At 46.8% G+C, this 26,031-nt stretch overlaps 1 protein-coding gene across 3 annotated transcripts in view; it reads left to right on the top strand.

Annotated features, from left to right (window-relative positions):
- FLNB (filamin B) overlaps positions 1-26,031 on the top strand; it is a gene marked incomplete at its 3' end in the record, with an annotated part of 72,921 nt that overhangs the window by 12,747 nt on the left and 34,143 nt on the right. For all 3 annotated transcript variants that reach the window (XM_082004495.1, XM_082004494.1, XM_082004493.1), the window contains exons 2-12: positions 12,692-12,940; positions 13,932-14,029; positions 14,910-15,057; positions 18,178-18,296; positions 19,052-19,129; positions 19,918-20,080; positions 21,359-21,556; positions 23,279-23,416; positions 24,597-24,723; positions 25,265-25,401; positions 25,755-25,948. In XM_082004495.1, the coding sequence (XP_081860621.1) occupies positions 12,692-12,940; positions 13,932-14,029; positions 14,910-15,057; positions 18,178-18,296; positions 19,052-19,129; positions 19,918-20,080; positions 21,359-21,556; positions 23,279-23,416; positions 24,597-24,723; positions 25,265-25,401; positions 25,755-25,948 (1,649 nt within the window). The remainder of the gene's footprint in view (positions 1-12,691; positions 12,941-13,931; positions 14,030-14,909; positions 15,058-18,177; positions 18,297-19,051; positions 19,130-19,917; positions 20,081-21,358; positions 21,557-23,278; positions 23,417-24,596; positions 24,724-25,264; positions 25,402-25,754; positions 25,949-26,031) is intronic.

Below are 26,031 nucleotides of genomic sequence, written 5' to 3'. Positions count from 1 at the left end.
ATATGGTCCTCTTTAAGGTGCTCGGAGACCACCCGTGTAGACTGTGCCTCTGCAGATTCACTGCTGTGCTGCTGCTTGTGAAGGCTCCTCTCAAAAGAGGTCTGTCTGATAGTGGCTGCCACCGTTGGATGAATTACCTGGGCCTCAAGCCAAGCGTCTATTCCTTATGTTAGCAGCTTGTAGCTGAAACTGTATAAACACAGTGCTATCCTGTGTGGGATGTTAAACACACAGGGCTTAAATCTCAAGGGTGCAGGGGCAAGCCTTCTGCTGTGTGCACATGGAGGTGTGTTTATCGCTGGGCTCAGAAGTATACGAAAATATGTTCAAATGAATTCACTGCTTTTTCCAGAAAGATGAGAAAGCTTCTTCGAGAAGCAGCTGCACAACACTGAACATTTTTTATTTAAGGATTGACATTCCTGGAGGAAAGTGGCATTCTTTCTTGGAGAGGGATAGTCATGGTTTCCAGTGGAAGGGAGGATAGGTGTCTGTATGTGAAAGCTCCTGAAGAATTAACATCTAGTTGGCTTACATGCAGAAGCATTAAGACATCTTCATAGAGGTCATGGAAAAGCAACAGCGCCTGCCAGGGCCGCAGGGATGCGCATGTTTGTAGTGACTGTGCGACTGTCCCAAACATCCTCGCTTGGTGCGCAGCTACACAAGGCAGCCTGGCTTGTGCCACTGTGCCATCCGCCTCTCGATGGGCACTCACATGGCCATGTGGTGACCCGAGCTTGGAGGCAAGACCACAGCTGATTTCAGGTGTTTTGCACCGTCGTGGCGGTGATGAATTGCAGTGGGGTGGCAAGATGTATTCTGGTGGCAGTGTGCGGGTGGAGGGCTGCTTTTGGTGCTGTGTGTTTGTTAAGAGTGTGTACTTATGTCTGAATGTCAAAATGAATTCTTGAAGTGGCTCGGATGTTGGAGGGAGATTTTTCAAAGCGGCCATTCTTATCTGCAGTGGGGGTGCAACTGCATGTTAGAGATTAATCACCTTTCCTGTTGCTTCTTGGGGAAATGGTAGGAACGAGATGGCTGGCCTGTTGATAAATTCTGGAATAATTTTTGTCACTAAGCTACAGAGGGTTATAGAGCATCTGTAGCAGGGTATCTGTGCTTAAAAGCTCCAAAACAAAGCTGCTTGGAGCTGTGCTGTTAGGTGTTCAGAATCAGAGACTATCAAACACATAAACCACAAATCTTTTGCATACCTAAAGTAACAGGCAGGGTATTTTTCTCATGTGTCACCAACCCCAGACCACAAAGTATGCTCCAGTCCTGAGCTCTTCAGTGCTGCAACATGGAGTGGAGATGGGTTGAGCCATGCTGGGCTGCATGAATGGGGATTTCCTTCGAACAGCCCTGTGCACAGTGAATCACAGTCAGTACAGTAATTCTAGCCTCGGATGGAAAAATTGAATCTCGGGGTATGTTGTGGCCAAGGATTTCCCCAAACAGTAATCACTTCTGATAATTTCCAATGTGTTGGTTTTGGCTTCAGAAACTCCATCCATTGCAGCTTTCGTGCCTGGTGTCTGCCGCACAGAAGATGTTAGACAGCCCTATCTGAATGGGCTCATTTATCTCAGCAGGATTTTACATGCTGTTTCTTATAACTATTTTGACCTACCCCCAGTGTGAGTAAACACGCCCTTTAGTAATGCAGAGGTCACTCTGGTGTCTGGAAACCTCTGGATTATTTGTTGCTCTTTGGCCTTGCTGAGGCTTTTTTTTCCCAGACAAGTCTCTTGCACCGTTTCCATCTCCAGTGCATGCTGGTGCCTAAGGGCGGACCTTCCTCTTGGTCCCCTGCACTGATTCTTGGTAACCTTCCTTCAGTAATGTAAGATACACCACAGTGCTAATGACTTGTCGCCTAATGCCTCTGCCAGCTCCTGGGACGTCTTTGCAAGAACTACCCAGATTTTTAACCGTGATGCAACCTGAAGTGACCTGGTGAGATTTAGGATTACCTTAATCCTGCAGAGGAGGTTTACAGGCCATGCTTCAGACAGTTCTTAGTTTTGTTGTGTTACACATGCAGAAATTTGACTCTACAGCCGTTTTTGTCAGTCAGCCTTGCTGATCAAGGCCTGGCGTTCTAGTTGTGTAAGCACGTGTTGTGTTGTGAGGAGGTGTTTTTTTTTGTTTGCATGCCTACATGAAATAACCTTGAGTTTATCAGACTCCTAGAGAGGTATTTCGTGCTAAGCCTAACCAATTTTGCATTTGACTAAAATTTTAAAGTCTTAAAGTGAAACTTGTCTCCTGTGAATTGGGTAGCGGTGTTGCTGACTCGGGTGTAGCTGCCCGCTCTGATGGGAAGGCGAAGCCTTGCCGTGCTGTGGCAATAAACGTGCTGGCACCTGGGGAGCAGAGACTGGGTGTAAGATTGCTCCCCTTGCACTCCCATCCCGTGCCCAGACGAGGGAGAGGTGGTTTGTGTTGTGTCACTTGGTTTCAAAAGCTGAGCCAAGCATTTCTCAGCAGAGCATGGCAAAGGCAGGACGACTCCTTTCTTCTCCCCTCCCTCCATCATTTAACAGAAATCCACTTTCTGGGATGTTCCCTCCCCACTGCAGGGACTTTCCTTCACAAGTCGTTCCCGAATGATTAATCAGCACTCAGGCAGCTTGCCTTGCCCTGTCCCTTTGGCGTCCTGGCGCTTCCCTCCTGCGGCGCGTGACCCCGGGGCTGTGGGGGTGAGCGGTGGTGTGGGTGCAATCCTTCAGCCCTTCCCACAGCCCGAGCCCATCGTGCCTGGCCCTTTCCAGGGGCTTTCCCAAGCTGCTTGTTGCCCGCAGGGTTGGTGCAACTGGTTATAGCAGTGCTGCCAGCCATGGCGTCCTGCAGGATGGGGGGGCTGCTGTGTAACTCCGAACCAGTGGGGAGCAGGAATGTCCCAAGTGGACTTGGGCTCCCTTTGCACAGTGAGGTGTGGAGGGGCTGTAAGCCCGTTCCTGCCTCTGCTGCCCAGCTTCCACTCGTTTCTCCCCTGAAACGCAGAGCTTGGCGACCGAGGGCACCGAGCTCCAACCACTGCGTTCGGCAGCGGCACGGGCCGCTTCCACCATCCCCAGCAGGGGCAAGCGGGAGCCGCGGTGTCCTGGCCGCTCCCGGGGCCGGCACCGGAGGGGCGGTGGGATGAGCTCAGCAGCGGGGAATGTGCTTTGCTGGGCGTGAGGGGGGCCGCGCTCACACAGCCCTTTGTCAGGCTGGTTTTGGCAATGATGTCATGGGCGGCGGCGTGCCGCAGCAGGCCCCGTGCGCTCGAGAGGGCGGCCAGAGCCCGCTTCTCCATCAGCAGTACACGGGCGCGGGGAGCCGCAGGTGGGAAGCGGGGGTTTACGAGAGTGGGGAGCGTTATGGTGCCTCCCGCCCCGCGGCGGCCGGGCGCGCGGCCGTGCCGGTTAACGAGCTGAGCCGGGGTTTTGGGGTCAGAGCGCGGCGGTGACGTGCTGGCGGGCTGCCCCGCAGAGCTGGCGAGGGGCTCGCTCGCTGCGAACAAAGCGGCACTCATGGAAACTTGCTGCTGTACAAAGGCTGAACATTCATCCTGCTTCCCCCCGCTCCTGAAAAGGATCTCAAATAATTAGCGTGGCTGTTCCTGTGTGTGGCTCGGCTGTGTATCTGCACCGCGGCCGCGCAGCTGGGAGCAGGGACCTGCTTGGCAGCGAGCAGCTGTGTCTGAAATAGCCAGGGTGGATGGTGGCTCCTGTTCTTCTGTGCGCGTCCTTGCTCGCTGCTGATCGCGTCCCGGCAGCGTGAAGCTCCTGCTGGAGGTGCTCCCCAGGAGCACTGGCTGCAAGAGTCGGATGTGCTCTAACACCTCCTGCCTGGCGCTTTTCTTCAGCATCGGATCCACGCATTTACCGTCTCATATCTGTAACTTGGTATATGGCTCTTAAGGCAAGAGAAACCCTAGGTGTACTCAAACTAAAAGTATTAAGCAATTTCATGCTAAGCCACCCACAGTTTGACTTTTTTTTCCCCCCCCCCACACCCGAACAATTCCTAATACTGAAATTCTTGACTTCGCCTTCCAGCCCCCTTGGGTTTACACTTTCTCTTGGACAAGCTGGGTCGGTTGGTGTTGTTATGCTGCTGACTTAAACTTGCTTCATGTTACGGTTTTCTCTTCTGGATGTGAGACTTAAGTGGGCTCCAGGTGCCTATTAAGAAGTTGGGCAGAGCTACTTTAATCTGTATTTCACTCCTGTGAGCTCCACTAGTTTGATTCTTTTTATTCTTTTCTGTATTAAAAGTCTGTGTGATTTTTTTTTTTTTTTTTTTTTTTTTTTTTCCTTGCCAGGCCTACACTGAAAGGGCTGGATTTGACCTTATTTTTACAGTTGTCTGTTCCACCTCATGAGACATCCTTTCCAGAGGCCCAACATGCACCGGTAGGCAGTACAGGGTGATGGGTGCAATAGTGGCCTGGAGTCCTCTGACTGATCTGGATGGTTTCAAATCCAGTTAAAGCAAAAACTATTGAAAACCTCTGAATTGTAGTGTTTAATATCTCAAATCCTAAGTCACACAAAGGAATCTTACTTTTTTCTTTTTAATAAGCGGATACCCTGGTAAGCATAGAGAAGAATGGTTTCTGTCCCCTTGGGGAAAAAAGAACACCACCAACAAACACCACCACAAAACAAACAAAAAACCACACAACAAAACAAACCAAAACCAAAAACCCAACTTTTTTTTTTTTTCCCATCCTCCTGTCTGTGCCCAGATCAGCACTCGTTTCTTACAACCCTCCAGTGAAATGGCATGCCTCATCTGAAAAACTCACCTCGTAAAAAGCTTGGTGGATCTGCTGTGTACATGATGTATCACTTGCACTTCCTGAAGATGCACTTCTGCAGGCAACGCACACCCTGCGGCTCGTTAGTGAAGCTGACCACTGTCTGCCTCTTGGCGTGGTGCAGGAGCCGAGCTGGGAGCGGGTGAGCTGACAGCCCACGGGTATCCAGGTAAGCTGGATGCTGAGGGACAGCTCTCCTGCGGGTCCCAGCACTGACTGCAAACACCGAGAAGCGGAGACGCAGAGGAGCGCGGGGCTGTTGGAGGGTAGCAGCTCACAGCTAGAATCCACGAAACGGGACGGAATTCAACCGCCCCGGTGCCAGCTCTGGGCAATAGGCGCAGCCTGTGCTTTCACTGCGTAAGCCGGCTGCACGCGGCCGCGCGACAAGCTATGTGCCGAGCCCCGAGAAGCTGCGAGGTGGACCTGCGCTTAAGGGTCACTGGAGGAAATGGTTGCAGTATGTTCTCAAAGCTCAAGAGGAACCTGTGTAATTGATTTAAAGACATATTATCCCTGCAGAGGATGTAGCTAATGTCTTTAGCAGGCACAGTAAGTCTGTGAACACATACTGTATGCTTCAGCAAAGAATTTCCTTAGCTTGCTCAGCCTCTTCTCATCTGCATACCTCTGTTTGGCATGCACACACTGTGGAGCCAGGCTTTGGAAGAGCTCCATTCAATGTGGAGTTTTCACTGTTGCAGAAGACTTAAGGCCTAATGCGTGCTTAATTTTTATGTCCCCCAATTGCTATAGCTGTTAATCAATAGGTGAGAATGAGAATAATTAGTGGGGAAGTACTCAAACTTCATTATACCAGGATTTAAAATTCCTTCAGTCTATACATAAATGATCCATAACCGAGATGAACCTTGTGCACTATACAAAGTTCCTCCTGTGTCTGGAAATAGAGAATAAGGGCTGTTGTTGAGACTGTTCCTTTGTTTTGTATTAAGGACATACCTTGGGTTCTTCCTCCATAATGCATAGAACAAAATTGTAAATGGGGAAGATGTCAGGATTGGAGAGGGTGACTACTTTTTCCAGAAGCTGGATGCAAAGATCAGTGCTTGTTGTGGTAGAACTTCCATGTGTGAAGACTAATAGCAAAACTTCTGAGATGAATTTGCCCAGACTCTGAATAAGCTATGTTGACTGTAGCCTCAGCCAAGAAGCTGGTTTTGGTGGTTGTTTGGTTTTTTTTTTTTAATTCACTACTCAGAAGTTGCCTTCTCAGTCCTTCGTTTGTTTCACAAGACTTCGCACAGTCTGCATGACTAGCTCAATTTAGTAAGGAAGCTGTCTGCTGTGGTAGCTTATCTTGTTTCCACTAATTGTCCAGCAGAAAATGACTTGCAGCTCTGCTGTAGGGCACAGTTCAAGGAGCATTGCCACAGTTCGGGTAGTACTTGTCCTTAATCTGAGTACAAAGCAGGTGTGCACATGAGCAAAAGAATTGTAGAATAATTTAGTTTTGAAGAGACCTAATGAAGGTCATATAGTTCAAGCCATGTACTATGAGCAGGCTCAACTTGGTCAGGTTGCTCAAGGCTGTGTCCAGTTGAATTTGAGTATTTTGGAGGATGAAGACCTTATGTAGTCTGGGCTTCCGTTCCAGTATGCGACAGCCCTCACAGAGAAGAGGTTTTTTTTCCCTTTTTCCCAAAAATCTGCTTGGAATTTTCCATGTTGCAACTTGGAAACCCTTTGGAGCAGAGGAGTGAGGGGATTTCCAGTCTGCAAGATCTTCTGAATTTTTTTTCCCCCTCTGGAAACAGTGCTTCTTCTAGTATAGACCTGACTGAAATAAAAGGTGTACATTGGGCTGGGGAAAAAGCTCAAGAAGGACAAGTGAAGCTGTTCTGAAAGATGTATGAGGTCAACAGGAATTTCTCTTGCGGCACTAGCTTGAAATGAAGTGATGATGGATTGTAAGTCTAATAAATATTCTTGCAGCTCAGAAGATGCCTAAAACTAAATTGTAATGTATCCTAAGTGCTTAGGTTAAAGGCAAAAGATGCTGAATTTACTTAATCATGGATATTGTGACTTAAAGGCCCTGAGACAGCTCTATTTAAAGAGCCAACAGCAAGTGAGAGTTTTTAACCATCCTGCTGGCTATAGCACAACACTCCAGGTAGTGTTTAGGCATCTCTACTGGAGTAGATAAACTTGCAAGCTTCAGATCAGTGCCAGGTTTCAGTTCTGGCACTTGCTTGTGGGGCAGATAGGCAAATACAGAGGACTAAGCTCTGCAGTGTTGGCAGTCTTCCACTTGGTAGGTTGGGTTGGGAAGTTTTTTGTGGCCCAAGCTGTAAAAATGATACACGTTTGTCTCAAATTGGTCACATTGCTGGCTTAGGCTAGTCACACTGCTGGCTGAAGGCTAGGCACTTTAACGTCTGTCTCTGTGCTTTAAGGAGTGTGATATTAACAGTCCAAGTGTAACATATCATATTAATATTTAGTATAGAGCAACAATTATAAATCAGCTTGAGCAGTTAAAACTTGGTTCCTTTTCAAGACTGAGACTGGTGGTGTGCGCTGCCAGCCTATGGAATTGCCATAATCCATTTTTCAGGCCAGTTGCCATGTAGTTAATAGGATAATAAAGGGTAAGAACTACAATCTAGACTCAGAGGTGTGATGGGGGAAGCAAACGAGCTCTGGTTCAGTCTGTTTTCTCCTTCACGCTACCAGGCAGCCACTTAAATCCTAATAGCTCACTAAGAAGCAGGATACTCCTACATAAAACTTAATGTTGTAGGCTATATATAGTGTGGGGTTTTTTGTTTTTGTTTGTTTTTTTTTACAGAAGAGTGAGTGGTTGCTTGTTCAGTACTGGTGTTGATTCTGCAGAACAGCTTAAGTCTCGTTGGCAGGTTTTCCCCAGCAGTCAGCGTGTAGGTCCTGTCAAGCTGCATCCTGACGCCGGGACCTCTCGGCAATGGGCTGACTACAGCCTGTCCCCGCAGATGGATTCTGCCCACGTGCAGCTGAGCGATGGGTGCATCTTGCTTCATGGCGGTCGCTGTTTTGTTCATGTCGGATTGCCATTGGGTCCTTCTAGAGGAGGAAAACGTGTTAGAGTTAGGGTAACTGAAGTTAAAATGCCCATTGAACAGTGTAGAACTTGAATGTTTCTGCTTTGTCTGCTTCTTGCTGGTTGAGGACTGTGTGTCTAGCCATGATAACTTGCAGACCGTCTGAAAGTGGTCACCTAACAGCATTCAAAAATTCGGAGTCTGCAGCTGAGTGTCAGGAGGACTTGCATGTAACAGCCCAAAAAGTCTTAGTTCTAATGGATGGAAAAAAAAACAAACCCAAAACACAAACCTACAACCCAACAAAAAAACCCAAACAACAAAAAAAACCCTCCAAAACCCTCACCCTGTGGCTGTTCTAGATGGCACTTCTAAAGTTGGTTGTCTGTGCTTCCAGTTGAGCTGAAGTCCTCTCAAGTATTGGTCTGGAGCAGGTGGGAGGTCCTGTGGCCTGGATTCCTGCTTCATTCCTGCTTCCCATAAAAATCTGTCCTTTGAAAGTGCAAGTCAAATGGCCGTCAGCAGGTGTCCTGATCCGCTGCCGGTGCGGTGTCGTGACAGCTCTGCAGGAACTTTGATCTCCAAAGCATGCATCTCCTACCACATACAGTGAACCAGTGAGCAAGTGCGCTCTGGCATGCGTGTAAGTGCATCTTGCAGGTATTAACATAGGAATTGTAACATGAATAACACAAGTTATGCAGTTACCACGTTTTCTTCAAAAAAAGGTTATGTTAAAGCTGTCTACAATGGTGCTGTAAAGAATTCTTTCAGCCCCGCTAAATTATCTTGGCGGATGAAACGTGACAGCTTGCTTCCTCCGAGCTGTGGGAAGTCAGGGATCGGCGGCTGTCGCCTGTGTGGAGAGGGCTCCTGCTCCTTCAGGCACCAATCTGCAGAAACTTGCCTGGTGCCATGGAGTAAACACACACTCTCCATCTCAGCTGAAAGCAGACAATTTGTTCCCATCTACCTAATTCATCGAAGCTGCATGCCAAGCGCTGCTGCTCGCGCTGCCAGTGGTGGAGCTGCCTCCCCGAGGGGACGGGCGCTTGCACTGTCATTGCGAAGTGCTGACCGCAAGTGTGCATCTCTGTGCTGTAAACTTACTATAAGCTCCAGAGGAGTAATTGAGATGTGTTGTTTCAAAGGTGCTGTAAAGCTACAAAGCATAGATTGTGTGAGGAGTAAGTATGCCCAAAAGTAATGTTCATAGTAGGAAAGCGGTGTTGCAAGATCTGCTGTTCATATAATCTGTTTTCTAGCCTGGGATGGCCAGAAAATGTGTCTTGAAGCAGACCAGGGAATGGGGAGAATCCAGTGGAAAGCCAGCTGAGCTGGGGTACGTGGCAGCACCTGCAGTAATGATTGTTAGTGCTTAAGTGTCATTAGAAACACTTTCTTTTCACTGTTCCAAATCTTGGCTATGTTAAACTGGCAGTGTGCACTTGGAGGTGGTGGGGGATGCCTGCAAATTTGGTTGTACTAAGTGGGTTTTGGGGTTCTCCAGACCAGCTCTGTGTTCCTTGTGTCAGACCTGTCAACAGATACTTGCATCTTAATGGCGGAGAGACCTTGCAGAGAATACACTGAGTGTTTTTGGTTGGTTAATGAAGGCGGCAGCACCAAAGCGGAGGCTCTTCTGGAGAGGCTGAACACTTGGGCGGAGCTGGGTTTCACACCAGCACTTGAAAGCTAGGCCTACTTTGGGCTGGTCTCTGGTCTCTTCTTGAACCTGGAGGGTCCTTTTATATTGTGATGGAGATCATGAGCCCAGGCCAGACAGGAGCTGAGCTGCTGGTGGGATCCCCTGTAGCTGGGAGCGGGGTGCCTGCGGGAAGGGTGTGTGGGCAACTCTGGGTGCTGATAAGGTCTCCTGTCCTGCCCAGGAGTTCTTCTCCCTCCCTCTTCCCCACCCCAAACGAAAGCAGGCAAGCCCTCCGACAGGCAGGCTTGGAAGAAATTACCTCATGAGATGCCTGTCCGGAAGCCGGGAGGCTGTAAGAGCTTGCTAGTTTTGCTAACGGAATGCAGTCGCGGGGATGGCACCAGCCCTAGGGAGGAAGAGCCGTCCCGTTCCTGTGGTGACCTTTTCCTGTCGTCGGGGCAGCGGCCCCGTGCCTGGCCTCCCTTGCATGGGGCTGGTGAGATGGGATATTCCTGCTCTCAGTGTGAAGCTGTCTTGTGCACGGGCTCTTCTTCCCCAGGTCGAGGACCACTGCCCAGCCGTGCCCTTGGAGGTGGCAGTGGGGTGCTGGAGGAAGCTCTGAGCACGTGGCCGGTTACTGCAGTAACCGCAGCGCATCCACATATAGGCTTTATTTATGTGCCGTAAATACGAAACGGGCCATTGCTTATCTCGAGTAAAGTGCACGTAGCAGTGTGCTCGAGGTGACTGCGTCCCGTTGGCTTTTCTCCCTGGGAATGCTGGATGGCTTTCTAAAATGAGTTTACTTCTAGCACGCTAAATCATCACTGCGTCCACTCTAGCAAAAATGTCGATGTCAGTATAAATCTGAAACCGAAGCTTGGAGGCGTTTCTGGCGCGGGGATGCAATGGCCAGTGCTGTGCTCCCACGCCACGGTGTCAGTGGGTGGTCCTGCCGTGGGAGCACGGAATGGAGGTGCTGCAGGCACGGGCGGTGGGGGCTCGCACTGGCCGTCTGGTTTTGACATGCTCCAGCCCTTAATTCCGGCTTGTGGAGCTCGGGTGCTGTGGTGAGCCTGCCAGCGGGCTTTGGGGTCTCTCTCTTACGTACAATGCATTTCTTCCTTCTGCTCTGATACCATTGCTTTCAAGAAAGCTTTACCCTAATAGGTTGTAAGGGAGCATCTTCCCTCCACTGACCAGTTTGCAGCTTAACTGGAAAGAGGGGGGGAAATGGGTAACAGCAGGGACTGTCTGTTTAGTTGTTGCTAGGAGACACACCTCTGACGTGATGCAGACTTTTACCTTGGAACCTGTAATTAAAACCCAGCGGGGCTTAATCACCTCATAGCTATCCATTGTGTATCTTGGAGGGCAGTTAAGTGGCAGACACTTATCATAATCCTGTAAGATTAGTCAAAATTGATGTTAGAGAAAATGCAATACAAATAAAATCTGAGTAGAAACCAGACGATGACTATCCAGAAAGGCCAAATGCTGTTCAAGGTCTGAAGTTACAGTATTATCTGTTCAGGACATACTGCCCTATTGTGAAACCACATAAATATTAACCGCTTCGCCTGAGCATTGGGTTAAAGGGAACACCCTCATGCTTACTGTTCTTGGTCACTATTCTGTATAATGACTTGTCTTGCAAGTCAGGAGCTCTTTTTGTATTGATATTACCAAGATGGTATTGGGTTGCTGCTGCAGTCTCTATAGCTGAAGAGGAGCAAGTAAGGCATGCCCGGTGGATGTTGGGCATGGTGAGGTTTGGGTTGGAGGACTCTACCTATAAACAGTGTGAATTTGAACTGGAGAAGGCTACTGAAGTACTGAACACTTTTCCTTTGCTAGCTAGGACTCATTAAGATCCCTGTACAATTATTTCAATGGCATAAAAGTGAGTTTGTACTGCTGTAGTTGTCTTTACTCCAACATCTGCTCTGGGAGCTGGAGAGCAGACAAGAGCTTCCAGGTTGCTTGTAACTTCTGTTGACTAAGAAGGGGTTTCCTTAGTAACTGTCACTGTAATGGAGGAAAGAGCAGCAAAATGCTCTGCTGTAAGGTGTTGCTGTGAATGAAAGGATCAGTCGGGCTGAGGGCATCCCCAAACACTGCAGAACAACCCTGGTTTGAATAAGCTGGGACAAACTGGAGCTGTTACAAGTGTAATGCAACCTGAGTAGCAGCTACAAGTTCAGAGGGAGTGCATCTAACTTGTGACTCACTAAAACCAAAGTAAATTGCAAGAATATTCACAGAACTGTAGAGGTGACTTCATAAAGCCAAAATGATGCAGAAAAATATCCCGCCCTTTCAGACAGCTGCTTAGGATAATCTGATCTTGATGCCCAGCAGCCTTAAACTCAGCTGCATGGCGTGTCTTAAAATAGAGCTGTGGCATGGCCACTGTGGTGATAAACTTTTTCTAGGCTGGAGTGTGACATGGTTTTGCCAGAGCTGGCTTTTCTTTTTCTTCTAACTCTCAATTTGTGGTGTGAAGGGATGACTTTTTGTGCAGGTGGGAGTGTGATGGTGCAAAGGATGCCTGATGGGTCTTCCACTCCCCACTTTGCTGTTTGTAGCCAGGTCATGATATATCTGGACTTTATTCTTTCCAAGCTCTGGCTTTGCTGGACTTCATCATATAGCACTTTTTTCTGTTGCCATTTTTAATGCAAACTATGGATGCCTGTGGGGAGGTGCGCTGTATAAATGCAGTTTCCTAAATGGTGCTTTAGGTTTGCCCTGGGGTATTCTGCCCTGACTGGGATGCTGCTCTTGTGAACTCCATCATATCCTGTTTAGCCTCTTTCATAAGATACAAATGCTATTAAAAATGCCAGGTGGCAATTATCATCCAAATGCAAAATACCAGAGGTCTTAAACTGCAGATTCTCCTAAGCTTAACCTTGTAAAGCTTCAAGGGCAAGTCATGCTGCCCTTGGAGAGCACTGAGCTCTCAAGACAGCTGGAGAGCACGGAGTCTTTGGACTCCTCTCTTTCCTCTTGTCTAATGCAGGGCATGAAGAATGGTGTCTCGGCCTGAGCAAGTGCCTGTGGTAACCTGGGTGGCCTCGTCATTGATTACCTGGGCACGAGTGCAGGCACAGTATTTTAAAAACATGCCTCTTTCCTTTTGGAGGGGCAGTAATCAGATGTATGTCTCTTGTCTTCCAGATAGTAAAGCCATAGTTGATGGAAATTTGAAGTTGATCCTTGGCCTGATATGGACCCTTATCCTCCACTACTCCATTTCCATGCCAGTGTGGGAAGATGAAGGTGATGATGATGCAAAGAAGCAGACTCCTAAGCAGAGGCTGCTGGGCTGGATCCAGAACAAAATCCCTTACTTGCCAATCACGAACTTCAATCAAAACTGGCAGGATGGCAAAGCACTGGGGGCTCTTGTTGACAGCTGTGCTCCAGGTAAGTCCTTTGCTCTGATGGTCAGTGTTTTCCTTGCTTGCTGTCCTCATCTTGGCTGCTCTGCTGTTCCTTTGGGAGGAGGTTTTCACTGCTGAGCTGGAGATGGGAATGAGGCTTTCAAGAAAACCTGAGTCCAAAGAGGCCAGTTGTGGGAAGCAGCAAGTTGTAAATGACTTGGCTGGGAGAAGTACTGGCCTAAAGCAGAATGCGCAGTGGCGTTATTGTAGGCGCCATGTCTGAGCTTTGTATTGGGTGCAAGGGACAAAGGCACAAATGCTGGCTCCTAAATGTAAGAAGGACTTGTTCCCACAGCAAGTGCCAAGAGCCTTTCAACTTCAGGGCACAGCAGGAGGCTTCATGTGTTCTCCTGAAATAGGATTGCAGAGGGAGCACAAAGCAGCCAGAAGCTGCGCGCTACCTGAAACTTCAGTGTTAAGGAGCGCAGCCTTAGCTTGCTAAAGGAGAGTAATGTGATGAAGTGTGAAAAAGGCCGTTTCCTCACCTTCTTGTAAAACAGCCTCGGTAGTGCAGTTGCCTGGTGTTCATCTAATGCAAGCTGGGGTGCTGTGGCAAACAGCTGAAAATTTCTTTTCCAAATTTGCTGCAGGAGAGCCAGTGAAAATGTTGGCTAAATGTATTCATGCAGGTTGGCTAGAGGTATTCATGCTGAATTTGGAGGGTGTCTTGCCCAACTTGAATTAAAGCAGTGCAGTTGCGTGGCTGAAAAGCTATACATCCCTCTGACAGGCAAGGTGGGTGGGAGTCTCTGAGCTGTCTGTTGCTGTCTGTGCCATAAGGGCCCATGGAGATGCTGGTTGTCGTCTCAGAAGCATTTTCAGTGAGCAGCACGTGCTCATCTTGTTTTACTTACTTCTGCAAATATCTTTCTGTAGAGCAGTGTAATACAAGTGTCTGTGGAGTTTGTACGTGGTTTCTTCAGCTAGGGAAGCTCCTTTGCAGATAACACCTAACAACTGAAATGTCCTTGCAGGCCTGTGCCCTGACTGGGAGACCTGGGACCCAAAGAAACCCGTTGACAACGCTCGGGAAGCCATGCAGCAGGCGGACGACTGGCTGGGTGTGCCGCAGGTAAGGCTGTGCAGGCTGCCCGTGGGAAGCACAGCGGTTAGCTTTATACTTGCAACTGGCTTGAATTTAGATTGAGACAATCAGGTGAAGTTGCTTGGATGCTTCCAAAAGTTACAGTTCACTTATGTGAAATTGCCTGAGAAGGGGCAAATCGTAATGAAACGCGGTATTAGGTTTCAGAGCTCTGGCTGTAAGATTTTGTGTAGGTGTCTCCGCTGAAGACGGCTGGTGTTGCAGCATGTAGGTGGGGTAGGGGAAAAAGTGCATGTGTAGTGGTGGTGCCTGCTTTTTAGCCCATGGAATGAGTTTGTTTTGCTGCATTGAATTCCAGAAGAAGAAAAACTTACTGGCTTTGGAAATCACCTGCAAAGATGACTTTCAAACAGAGAACAATGTATTTGAAAACCAGATTGTTTTCATGCTGATAAAGTTGGACAAAAGCGCTGCAGTCTCTGAAGCTGTTGGAGCAGCTTCTATCGTGGGAGCAGGAGAACAGACTGGTCACAAGTGTCACTTTCCAGGCACTGCAGTTCAGAGCTGTCGCACACAAGATTATGAATTGCCAGTGTTGCTTTTTGGGGGGAATATAGCTACTGTTGTCTTGCCTTGCCACAGTTTAGTTTGTCATAGCCTCCTGAGAACCCCTTATAACCAAGGCACAAAAAACCCCCAAACCACACTTGGACCATAATGAGCTGCTTGATTTTCTTGCCATAAGATAATAAATGAAGTTGTATGTATGAAAGGGAAAATAAGCGTAAGAAATCGCATTAGCATGCGGGGGTTTTGAAATGTAAGACTGTGTGTCATAGCTCTGTTTCTGTGTTGACATACGGTAACCAAGCACTGGTACAATTTACTTAATTGCGCTGTCTTTCAGGTTATTACCCCTGAAGAAATTATCCACCCTGATGTGGATGAGCACTCTGTAATGACTTACCTGTCCCAGTTCCCCAAAGCCAAGCTGAAACCAGGAGCTCCTTTAAAACCCAAACTGAATCCAAAGAAAGCAAGAGCTTATGGCAGAGGTAAGGACTCAGTGAGCTTAAGCTGCACAGAGCATTTAACTCTTCAGAAAGCTGGGTGGGGTTTTCTGCTTATGTTGAACTCCAGACCTACTGTAACTGACTTCAAAGTTTCACTTGCATACTCTTGGTGTGGTGCCTAGTTTCAGAAATACATGGATATAATCCAAAAGACGCTCCTAGTTCTAACATGTAAATTCCCCAAGGTCTCTGAACCTGTTTTGCAAGCTGCCAGCCTTGCAGTCCGTAGCTGAAAAGAAGTAGCATGATACGGGGCTGAAACAACCTTGGTGTGGAATTTAAGCTAGTAGTATTGCTGCTGATGGTCATCGATCTAGCAGTGAATGCTTCTCGTGATAAAACAGTCCTTATAAGAGGAAAAACATCTTTAGATCTGTGTGTATCTGAGCAGGCTCTCTGTAGAGGCAGAGTCTCCAGTTTCCCAGGCTTGATGGCAGATACGTATTAGGGTCAGCTAATTCTAAACAAGTTATTTGGATTGATCGGTAGGTGTGAATACTTTGTTTGCACATGCACAAAGGTGGGTTGGTAACCCTTCAAACATTAAATAGTGCCAAGCTTTTGTTGTAAAGGCTGTGTTTGCTAATTGGAAGGACTTGTCCATAGATGTTTATGCAAATGTAGATCTACATAGGCATTTATATTTTTAACTTACCTTTTAAATGGATAATTCCTGTAACTTCTGATGTGGTTCTACTCTAGAGTGGAATACAATCACAATTAAATGAATAACAGATTTTTACCTTTAATGTGCTTGGTGTGTAGCAAGACATTACTTCTGCATTACACTTAGTTCTCTGTTCTATCTGTTTTTTTAAACTCTGGGGGCGGCTGTTGGTCCTTCAAGATTTTTAGAATTCTTGGGGTTCAAAATTGAGTGTACAAGAGTGTAGTGGAAAGAAACAAAACTTTCCTTATTTTTTTTTCTTGTTTTTCTTGGGCTTTTTTCCAACTTCATTTTCTATTGAAACTTAACTAGTGGAATGAATGGACATGGATGTTATCTCTGCACTGAAGAGCAGTCACTGTAGTCTGAAGTGGGTTAGTACTTGTTCCTCTTGGGGTTAAAGTCCTTTGTTGATGCCTTCCACAGCAAACCACAATACGTAGACACATTTGTCAGACCCAAAATACATAGACTACTATACTTCACTTACTGTGTAAATGATTGAACAACCTGCCTCAGTCTGGCAAGTGTGGCTTTAGTCATGTTCATATTCCTTCAAAAACTGGAATTATTTTGTTGTCTACTTTTGTGCATACAGTGCTCTGGAGTCATCGTAATGGAAGTTATAAAGGGTGAGCAGCTCTTCTTGAAAGATTCCCAAAGTTAATTGCTGAAATGGAATCACTAAATGCAAATGACAATTCTGACTGCTAACATATGTCAGAACCAAAAGGCAACTCCAGCAGCAAGGGGCTCACTGCCCAGCTGGGCAGAGTCTTTTGGACAGATGAGTAACAGGTCTTCATGCTTCCAGAAAAAGGTGACTGTCAAGCGTGAAGTTGCTCAGTCTTAGCTTTTTTATTATTGCTTTTCCATGTAAGTTGCTCATAACCTCCCAACATGAGTCTTCATTGTAGCACATCACACCCTGGACATTGTGGTGGCTTGCTCTGAGGGTAGCCCTGTGTAGACCCAATGTGAAGTGAGCCTGGAGAGGGGCTGTACAGAGTTGTGCAGATCATCGCTGATGCACCAGCAGTTCTCATTTACCCAGTGAAAGCAGATCTCTGAGGGGAGGGTAAAATCTAGAAGACGAAATGTAGGTTAAGAAAGTGCTGTGTCTGAAGCTGTCTTCTGAGGATAAGCTATCCTTCTCGTTGAGCTTGCAGAAAGAGGGATACTTAACTTGAATACCATATCCTAATTCTTGTGCGGTGGACTGAAGATACGCAGAGCGAATTTATAGCTGTTTAAGCTAGATGACAATCTAGGGCTTAGTTTGAAAGAATGAATATGTCAGTTGTTAACACCTTATCAGAATGCTCAGATTTCCTAGCAAAAACATGATCTTCCTTGCATTGCTCTCAAGTTATTGTTTTCTGAAGATAAACAAGTTCAGGAATTCTGTTGTTCACAACCACTTCCTTTATAATCTATCAGACGTTGCACTTTCCACTAATTGTGCTATGGACCCACAGTTTTATGAATAAGCTGAGGAGTAATTCCCTTGGAAGGAAGGGTATATATGTTTGGGCTAGTCCGGAACCAACAACTTTGGGAAGTTCTTCCGCCCACTCAGTCTGACACCGCCGTGACAGGTGTCATGACCTGGGGCTAAGTATAGGGAGATGATGAAACCCTGCTGGTAAATGCGTGCTGTAGCAGGCCCTGTGCTGAGGAATAAGGAAACTGATTAAGAGTTAAGTGGAAGTGGCACTGAATTGGAGGATTTTCGTGGCTTAAAGAGGTTCCTGCGTGCTGTTTGTACAGTGTTCACTATGGCAAAGTAGTTTGAGCAGCTTTCAAAGAATAATGAATCTGAGCAGTGTCTGTACAGCGGAGTTCTGAAAATGGAGTAAAATGGGACAGTATAGGTAAGAAGTGTCTTGCTTAAGTAAGTCTTTCACTCTTGGCTCTAGGGTAATGCCTTTACCAAAGGCTTCCCAAAATTTCTTTCCTGCCTCCCTGGTTGCCATTCCTGCACTGCAGCACTGGTGCAGCGTTTAGCTGCATGAAGCAGAGCAGCTCCTAAAGAGCAACCACTGCACGTACCCTACACGCTGCCGGTGATGACAGTGAGCTGCCAGGCACTCACCAGCTGTGGGCAAGACCTTCAGTACATTGCTCAGGCAAACAGGGTAACTTGCTTTGACTCAAAACCAGAAGCCAGTTGGGTTCCTGACTCTGCCAGAGATTCTGAGATGAGTGCCAATGATACAACCAATGTTGAAGAATGCCTGTAATGGTAAGAGTGGGGGCTACTGTGAGCATGAATCTCTGGGCAGATGGTGAACAGGCATCTCACAGCAGCCTGAGGAAGGCTGGTGCTGGGGGCTAGTGTAGGAGGATGAGTTGGACAGCTTGCGGGTAGCCTCCAAACTACCTTTTAGGTTTCGTAGCAACAGCTGATGTGCCACTCTGCGTTTGCCTTGCAGGGATTGAGCCTCATGGGAACATGGTGAAGCAGCCTGCCATCTTCACAGTAGACACCATCAGTGCTGGGCAGGGAGACCTGATGGTCTTCATAGAGGATCCAGAAGGAAACAGGGAGGAGGTATGTATGTTAAATATTTTGTGTGGAAAACATAAAGCTGGTCTGAATGATGAAGTTTTTCCAGTAACCTCCATCTTTCATAAATGAGGTCTTAACAGATAAGTAATCTAAAAAGAAGTTGCAAAATACCATCTATCAAAAGCACAAGCCTCAAGCTTTTCCTCATAATTGCCTTACTGGATGAACTTGAAAAAATTTTCACTATCTGCAACTAAGCAACACAACTCCAATGTCCAGTAGTTGCAGTGCTTTAGCTTGACTGGCCAAGTACATTCTGACACGCTTTTAGATAACACACATCACTAAATCACTGTCTGCCCTTACTCATTCTGCAAGAATGGCTAAAGCAGCTATTTAGATGCCATGAATCATTTTGAGTTAAAATGCTGGGTTTTAATGTTTATAGAAACTTCTCATCCAAGTACTCCACTTGATCATGTTACAACATTCCAGAAAAATACAGCTGTATGTTGGACTTAACGTCTCCTCAGTTTTGGCCTGCCTTAGCAGAGCAATTAACAGCAAGGGAGAGGGCTGGAGTGGGGAGAAAGTAGCTTGTTTCGTCTCATGTAAAGGCAAAACCAATGGGATTTTTTCCATGTGAGATGGGGAGGTAGCAAGGATCCCTGTTCCCATAGAAATGTGTCTCTGACGTTGCTGACTCTGGAAATAGTTTGCAGTATCAAACACTACCCAGAAAAGTCTTAGGCTGGTGTGCATAGGCACAGCTCAACGATGGATGTGTTTTCTCTTAGGCGAAGATAACACCATCCAGTGACAAAAACAAGACCTATTCAGTTCAGTATGTGCCAAGGGTTACTGGGCCTCACAAGGTAGGTTGTGTGTCAGTAATCAGTGCACTCTTGCTAAATGAGCTGCTCTGCTGGTTAATGTGAGGGTTGTGTGTTTACTAACAATGCAATAGCCACTCTGGGCGTCTTGAAGAAAAAGTAACCTGATGTGGCCTTAATTCTCCATTTGAGCTATTGGGCTGCCCCCTTCTCAAGGGAAAAGGGAGTGTGTGTGTGTTGGGAGAAAGTGTGTGGGTGTTTGGGTATCAAGTGCTACAGCTGGCTCTCCTCTCACATGGGGCCACTTCTTGCAGCTCATGAAACCAGTTTTGTGGGTTGTCACAGAGGTGCAGAGGCAAGTACCATGTTGTTTCTATAAGGCGTTTCTTTGCTGATGATCTTGTACGCCGTAGGGGTTTTGCAGAGAACGTTCCCCACCCAGCTCTATTGCCTGACACCTGCAGAAGCAAGTTTATGATGGATAATCCCATTGCTTGGTACTTGCCTGAGTGGCTGGTCCCAGAGCCAGCCTGAAAAGATAAAAGTAACTCTTGCTGCTACTTCATTGCTGGATGGTGATCTGCCTTGTATTGGCACATGTCGATTCAAGCATCCCTGCTAGTGTGGCTGGCCCTGTGATCAGCAGCACTTTAAGGAGGTGGCTAGCAGTTACGTGGACGGGGTGAAGGTTGTGGATTGCATGGTCTCTCTCACCTTTGAGGCATAGGCTCTTCATGCTAGGAACGCAGGTGCTTGACCCCACGCTTGGCTGCGTGGTGGTGACACTGAGCTCTGCCTGGTGGGTTGGAGCTGATGCTGTCTGTCTCTAGGTTTCAGTCCTGTTTGCTGGGCAGCACATCTCAAAGAGCCCATTTGAAGTGAATGTTGACAAAGCCCAGGGAGATGCAAGCAAAGTAACAGCAAAGGGACCGGGACTGGAGTCGACAGGAAACATTGCCAACAAGCCTACCTACTTTGACCTCTACACAGCAGGTAAGCAGGATGAATGAGTGCTGAAATCATCTAGCTTGCTCAAATTTGAGGAACACTTAAACCATGGAGGAATAAACCAACCCTAACTGAAAAGTGGGTGAGAATTTGCAGCCCCATCAGGTTCAGAGGCGAAACAATAGTTGGGCTGCTCTGGAGACTTCTGCTGTGTATGAAGTGTTTGAAGCATGGAGCTGAGCTGGGGCAGGAAGGAGCTGAGCATCACCCAGAAATTTGTCATGAGCTTGCTGAATGGCAGCAGGCAAGTTCCTGGCTGATTTCTTCCCTCAACTCATTTTAAGCAGGAATGTGAAATGCCCACCTCTGAAGGGTGAACTGCGAGTAAACTGTAAATGCTTATTGTGTTCTGTAATTAGCTTTACAGAAAGAATCTGCCACAGTGCTACTTTGAGTTCATACTTCAATGATGAGCTGGTTTCAACCTCTCTTGTAATTATTAGAGGGCTACAGTCTTCATTAGGGCATCTCTATGTGGCTTGCTGCCTGCTATTAGGCCAATGCCATAGCCTAGAGGAATGAGTCAGTAAGATGCTACAAATGCTAATTCATTTAGAACAATGTGAAACTACTTAGGGCAGTTACTTGAAGTATTTAAACACTGAAATATGCTGAGTAGTGTATTTTAAATTGCCTTCTACCTGAGGGTGCTTAGATATAAAATTAAATGTGGTTATAGTGAAGGGAAGTGTTATGTTCAGCCTCTAATTGGAAAAGGGAGTGGTCTGAATCATGTAAGGACATGTTTGGCTTCTGAAAGTGTCTGGAAAACTGTTTTTGTTGCATGATGAGTTAAATAAAATGTGAGAGGAGCAGGTGTCTGAGCAAAAGAGAATACTTACAGTCCAGCAGAGAAGGATCCTTGTCTAGACCAGCATGCATGTTGTCCGATTGCTTAATCTAAACAGCTTCCAAGCTTGAGAGATTGAACTGACTGGTAAAGTTGTGGGCTAGTCGCTGATTGGGCGTGCTACAGAGTAGTAGCAGTAGGTAAGTGGGCTTTATGTGTATTCAATCCTATAATACTGTTGTGAAACCGTGTGGATGGAGCAGCAGAGCCCTGTCTTTATGGAGGTGCCACCATCCTGTCATGCCCGCCCCTTAAATGTCCAGTTGCTGTCAGAAGAAGTTCAACATTTAGGCTGTGCCTAGGAATGCTAGCAGAGCACAAGCTGGCTGAGCCCAGACAGCTGGCTGTGGTCTTAAATACAGGCATGTTGCAGTGTGGAAGCCAAGGCTCAGCGGGGCTTGTTTCCTTTGCAGGTGCCGGTGTGGGTGACGTGAACGTGGAAGTGGAGGATCCTCAGGGGAGAAGCCTTGCTGAAATTGCAGTGGAAGACAAAGGCAACCAAGTCTACCGTTGCACCTACAAACCTATTCAAGCTGGTCCTCACGTTGTCAAAGTGACTTTTGCTGGGGAGGCAATTCCCAAAACGCCTTGCAATGTTCTCATTGGAGAGGGTATGTTTTTTTTGAAAACACATCTAAATGTTGATGGCCATTTTTCACCTTGTATGTGACCACAGAATATGCTTGAATCTTGCCTTGGACATTATCTGCACCTTTCAACATCTTAGACCCGATTCAGTGGGTCACCTCTTTATTCACAGAGTAAAACAGTGCTTTCTAATGGTAATACAGCTTTTGTTGCTAGAGTTCCCTTTCTGCCTAGACCTCTGAAAGTTAAGCTGCCCTTTGTATTTTTTTGAACTGTTTTATGCAGCTATGCAGTGTCTTGCGTTTTCCACCTTTCCTCCTCAAATTACTATATTTACTGTTTTCCTCCTTAACTGACACCTAACTTGCTTTCTGTTCCATCCTTACGTGCTCCTATGCTTTTAGATCTCTGCTCATCTCTCCTGAGCTACCCTCCATTTGTGGAATTTTGGACTTCACTGCTAATGGCTTCATAGTTGGTAAGAGGTGTGCAGGATGCTCTGTCATGTTTGCTTTTTGTAAGCTTCTAGCCTGCAGCTTGTCCCAGCCAAAAGGGGTTTTGGTTTTGTTGGGGTTGGGGAAGAAAGTTGCAAGCGAACTGAAGCAGTGTGCGACACAATCAGTGAAACTGGCTTAACCACAAGCTGCCTGACTCAGTTGCGTAAAGGCTCTGTGAGCCGTTCCCACTCCACGTTGGGCACGCTCCTGTACGCTCCCACTGAGTTTTCAGAGCTAGCAGATGGCATGTGATCTTCGCTTACACTGTCCAGTGTAGGATGTGGAGCGATGTTGGCTGCTGCAGGGGTGAGGGTAAAACCTGTAAGCTGTTGAAACAAGTAAAAACCTATTGAGCTGCTTGGCAGACTTGTGCTCCTGCTGTAAGCACGGCATATTTTGGGGAAATGCATGTGGGGTTTACACTGCTGGAAAGCTGTGATTATTTGTAAGTCTCTTCAAACCCTTCAGGTCTCTGGAGTTGAAGACCATGTGATAGCTGGGACTGTGTAATGAAAACTATCCATAAGTGCACATTACTTATTTACGTAGCCACTCTGCAGGCCTGGAGAAGCACTTGGAGTAAAGGGGTCAAGCGTAAGCTTAAGCTCAGCCATACGTAACCTACTGCCCCTACCCATGGCTGCTTCGGTCTGTAGAGGGCTTGATGGCTTTGCTTCTGAAAGCATGAACTGTGACAAGCAGGGGGTTTTGACGTGACATCTCTTAATGAAGCACATGCAGAACTCAACTTTGCTAATAGCAGTTATTCCAGTCATGTGCTTCTGAAAGAACAGCACAGTAATACTGTTCACTGGGGCTTACCTGCAAAGGGAAACTTCACCCCATGCTGCAGTGTGCCTCTCAATGTGAAAAGGCATCAAGAAGATTGTACCTAGTCCGGTGACTATCTGTATGTGACAGCTATGTAAAACTTTTGCATTGGTAAATGGCATCAAATTGGAAAGTAACAGGGCTTCAGCGTTTGCTTTAATTCTGAAAAATGGACCTTGTAGGGGGTCAGTGTTGCCTGGCTGTAGTGAACGCTACTGCCCAAAAGCCAGGGGACATAGACAACAGCTGGGCAGACTCCTGTCTGTCTGCCTTAATGCTATAGTGCTAAAACTTGTGCTGAAAGCTAAGCCGTGGTTGCCCTGTGTCAACATTTAAACTAAAGGTTGTTCCAGGCTGGCTAGGCTATGCGTATGTTGAGAATCAAAGACGGTATTGATGTCTGAAATTTCCTTGCAGCCTGCAATCCAAACGCGTGTCGTGCCACTGGTAGAGGTCTGCAGCCCAAGGGCATCCGCATGAGGGAAACGGCTGACTTCAAGGTTGATACGAGAGCAGCGGGCAGCGGAGATCTTGGAGTGACTATAAAGGGACCAAGTAAGCGTTTGGGTGAAATTGTGCTGTGGATGCCTTTTGGAGAAGGGAGGGAAGTGGAGACTGAAAGGAAGAGCAGTAAGGAGGTGGTGGCCTGATGGAACTAATGAGATTTTTATCACCATAAAAGGCCAGATTTCAGAGGGCTTTCTTGGTACTTTGTGTTTAGTGTAAAGGTTTTGATCTGCAGGGCTGTGTAAGATTACACCTGGTTTTACATCTCTCCATTTTAATGCATTATCAGATAGCAAAACTGAGAAAATCCATGTGTCTGCCTGCCATGGCCTCTGAGCTTTATGGGTTTTGCATCTTCATCCGATCTGTGGGAGCAAGTCACACTCCAGGGTCTCCTGCTTTCATAAAGCTAGGAATGGCTAAGAGCATGGATGCACAGGCACATGACCCAGGGAGGGAGAGGGTCAAGGGAACCTGTAGGCTGACATGGAGACTTTCTGCCAGGATCTGTCCCCAGGTCCTTGGCTGTGTCCTGAGCTCTGGATGTGGCCCTCTGCCTGGACCGTGGGAGGCTGGGGCGGTGGGAGTGCTGGTGGCCGCTGGCTCGTGCAGCAGGCTCCTGAGGCTGCCAGCAGTGGTGGCTGTGCTGCTGCTTTCGGGGAGCTGTTGTGCTTGTGTTGTACTTGCGAGCCAGTCGCCTCCCCCCAGCTGGGACAGTATTAAAAGGTGCATTGTATTGCCTTCACCTCCTCCACGCGCACAGTGGTCTGACTGTGTGGCTTAATGCGGTTAGGGAGGAAAAAAAAGCAACAGACGTATCGATGTAAATTTTAGTGTATTAAGCTTTTCTCCCGAAATTCTTCATCTTGAAGAAAATGAAAAGTAGGCATTCTCTGCATACTTGTGGTTGCAAAGTCTGACAAATGTTAAGCTTTTTTGTTTTAACATATGACATGCATCATACTGCAGACTAAGAAAATAAAACACAAGGGAACCTATTAAGTCTGGTAACTTAAAATACTTTCTGCTGTATTTCTTCTGGAAGTGCTTGCTGTCTTTGTCCTAGAGGGCAGCTAGAACTAACTTCCCTTATAACCTGACCTTTTTTTCTGGTGGAAGAACTTTATTCTTGCAAGCTAAAATAAATACTAGAAAACATGAACTTGTCTGAGTAATTGAAGGCAGGATGGAAGCTGTTAAGTTTAATGCTGAACTGATCTTTCAACAGAGGGCTTGGAGGAGCTGGTGAAACAAAAAGGCTTTATGGATGGTGTATATGCATTTGAATATTATCCAGCTACCCCAGGGAAGTATGTTGTCACGATTACATGGGGTGGGCACAACATCCCAAAAAGGTGAGTTAGAAGTAGCTTTTTTTGAGTTTTTGTGCCCTTTGGTGGGTTGTGTAGTTGTTGGGCTTTTAAAGGAACGCTGACCTTTGAAGAAACTGTGAGGCGACAAAGTTAGTGGCAATCAGTAGCTGTGATAGTTTATCTATGGCCTGTTTTAGGGCTGCAGTAGCTTATGTTGGGAAAGCTTTGAAGGGTGACTCGCATCAGTCTTGCTGAATACAAAACCCAATAAAACTCGGTGGATCATGCAGCTTGGACTTTGCTGTGAGTTTTTGAAAGGATCTGTTATTTTAGTGTCCAGGGCTAACAGCAAGCAGTGCAAGCCAAGTATTTGGCACTCAGGATTTGTGGCGCAAGATGTAAGCACGTGATGGGTTGGATGACCTCTCTTCTAGAAAGACAGTCTGCTGGGCACAGTGCCACCACACGATAGCATCTGTTAATTTGGGAAATCCAATGTAAAGCCTCATTAAAATCCCTGGGGAAAAACGTGGATGCTGTATTTGTCTTAATTTCTAATCCCATGCTTGCTGTTCTCTTGTAGCCCCTTTGAAGTTCAAGTGGGTCATGAAGCAGGTCCTCAGAAAGTGCGCGCCTGGGGGCCAGGATTGCATGAGGGGATTGTGGGCAAATCGGCTGACTTTGTGGTAGAGTCCATTGGCACAGAAGTTGGCTCTCTTGGTATGTTACTTAGTTTGCCTGAAATATTTATATATTGCAACACTAGCAATGAACTCATGAGAAACAATAGCTTTCCCAGCAGTAAAAAAACATGTCTGTAACATGTTTGGGTCTAAACACAAACTTAAAGTATCAAAGTCCTAGAGACAGGAATGTGTGTGATCTGGAGTGTTAATCTGGTTTTGTGGGATGAGATCCAGAAGGGAATGATGGGTTATCTCCTATATTGCTGAAGAAGGGTGATAGAGAGCATCAGGTGTGGTTATGGCTAATAAAAAGCAGTTTGGGGAAGAGGTGTTAAATTAGCAGCCACTGCAAACCTAACACAAGGAACTTACTTGTTCCTTTTTCAGGGTTTGCAATAGAAGGCCCTTCTCAGGCTAAAATTGAGTGTGATGACAAGAATGATGGCTCATGTGATGTGAAGTATTGGCCCAAAGAGCCTGGCGAATATGCTGTGCACATCATGTGTGATGATGAGGACATAAAAGACAGCCCTTACATGGCCTTCATCCGACCGGCTTCAGGAGACTTCAACCCAGATAAGGTGGTGTATAAGAATTCACCCATGGCATAACATGTCTTTGATAACAACTACAGTAGAGATGTTTCTGAAGGCTTCTGGTAACA

This window comes from Phaethon aethereus (genome assembly GCF_964289735.1).
Source record: "Phaethon aethereus genome assembly, chromosome: 11".
NCBI classification, from domain to species: domain Eukaryota; kingdom Metazoa; phylum Chordata; class Aves; order Phaethontiformes; family Phaethontidae; genus Phaethon; species Phaethon aethereus.
Note: the sequence above shows the minus strand (reverse complement) of the source record. Positions and strands in the feature narration are given on the sequence as shown.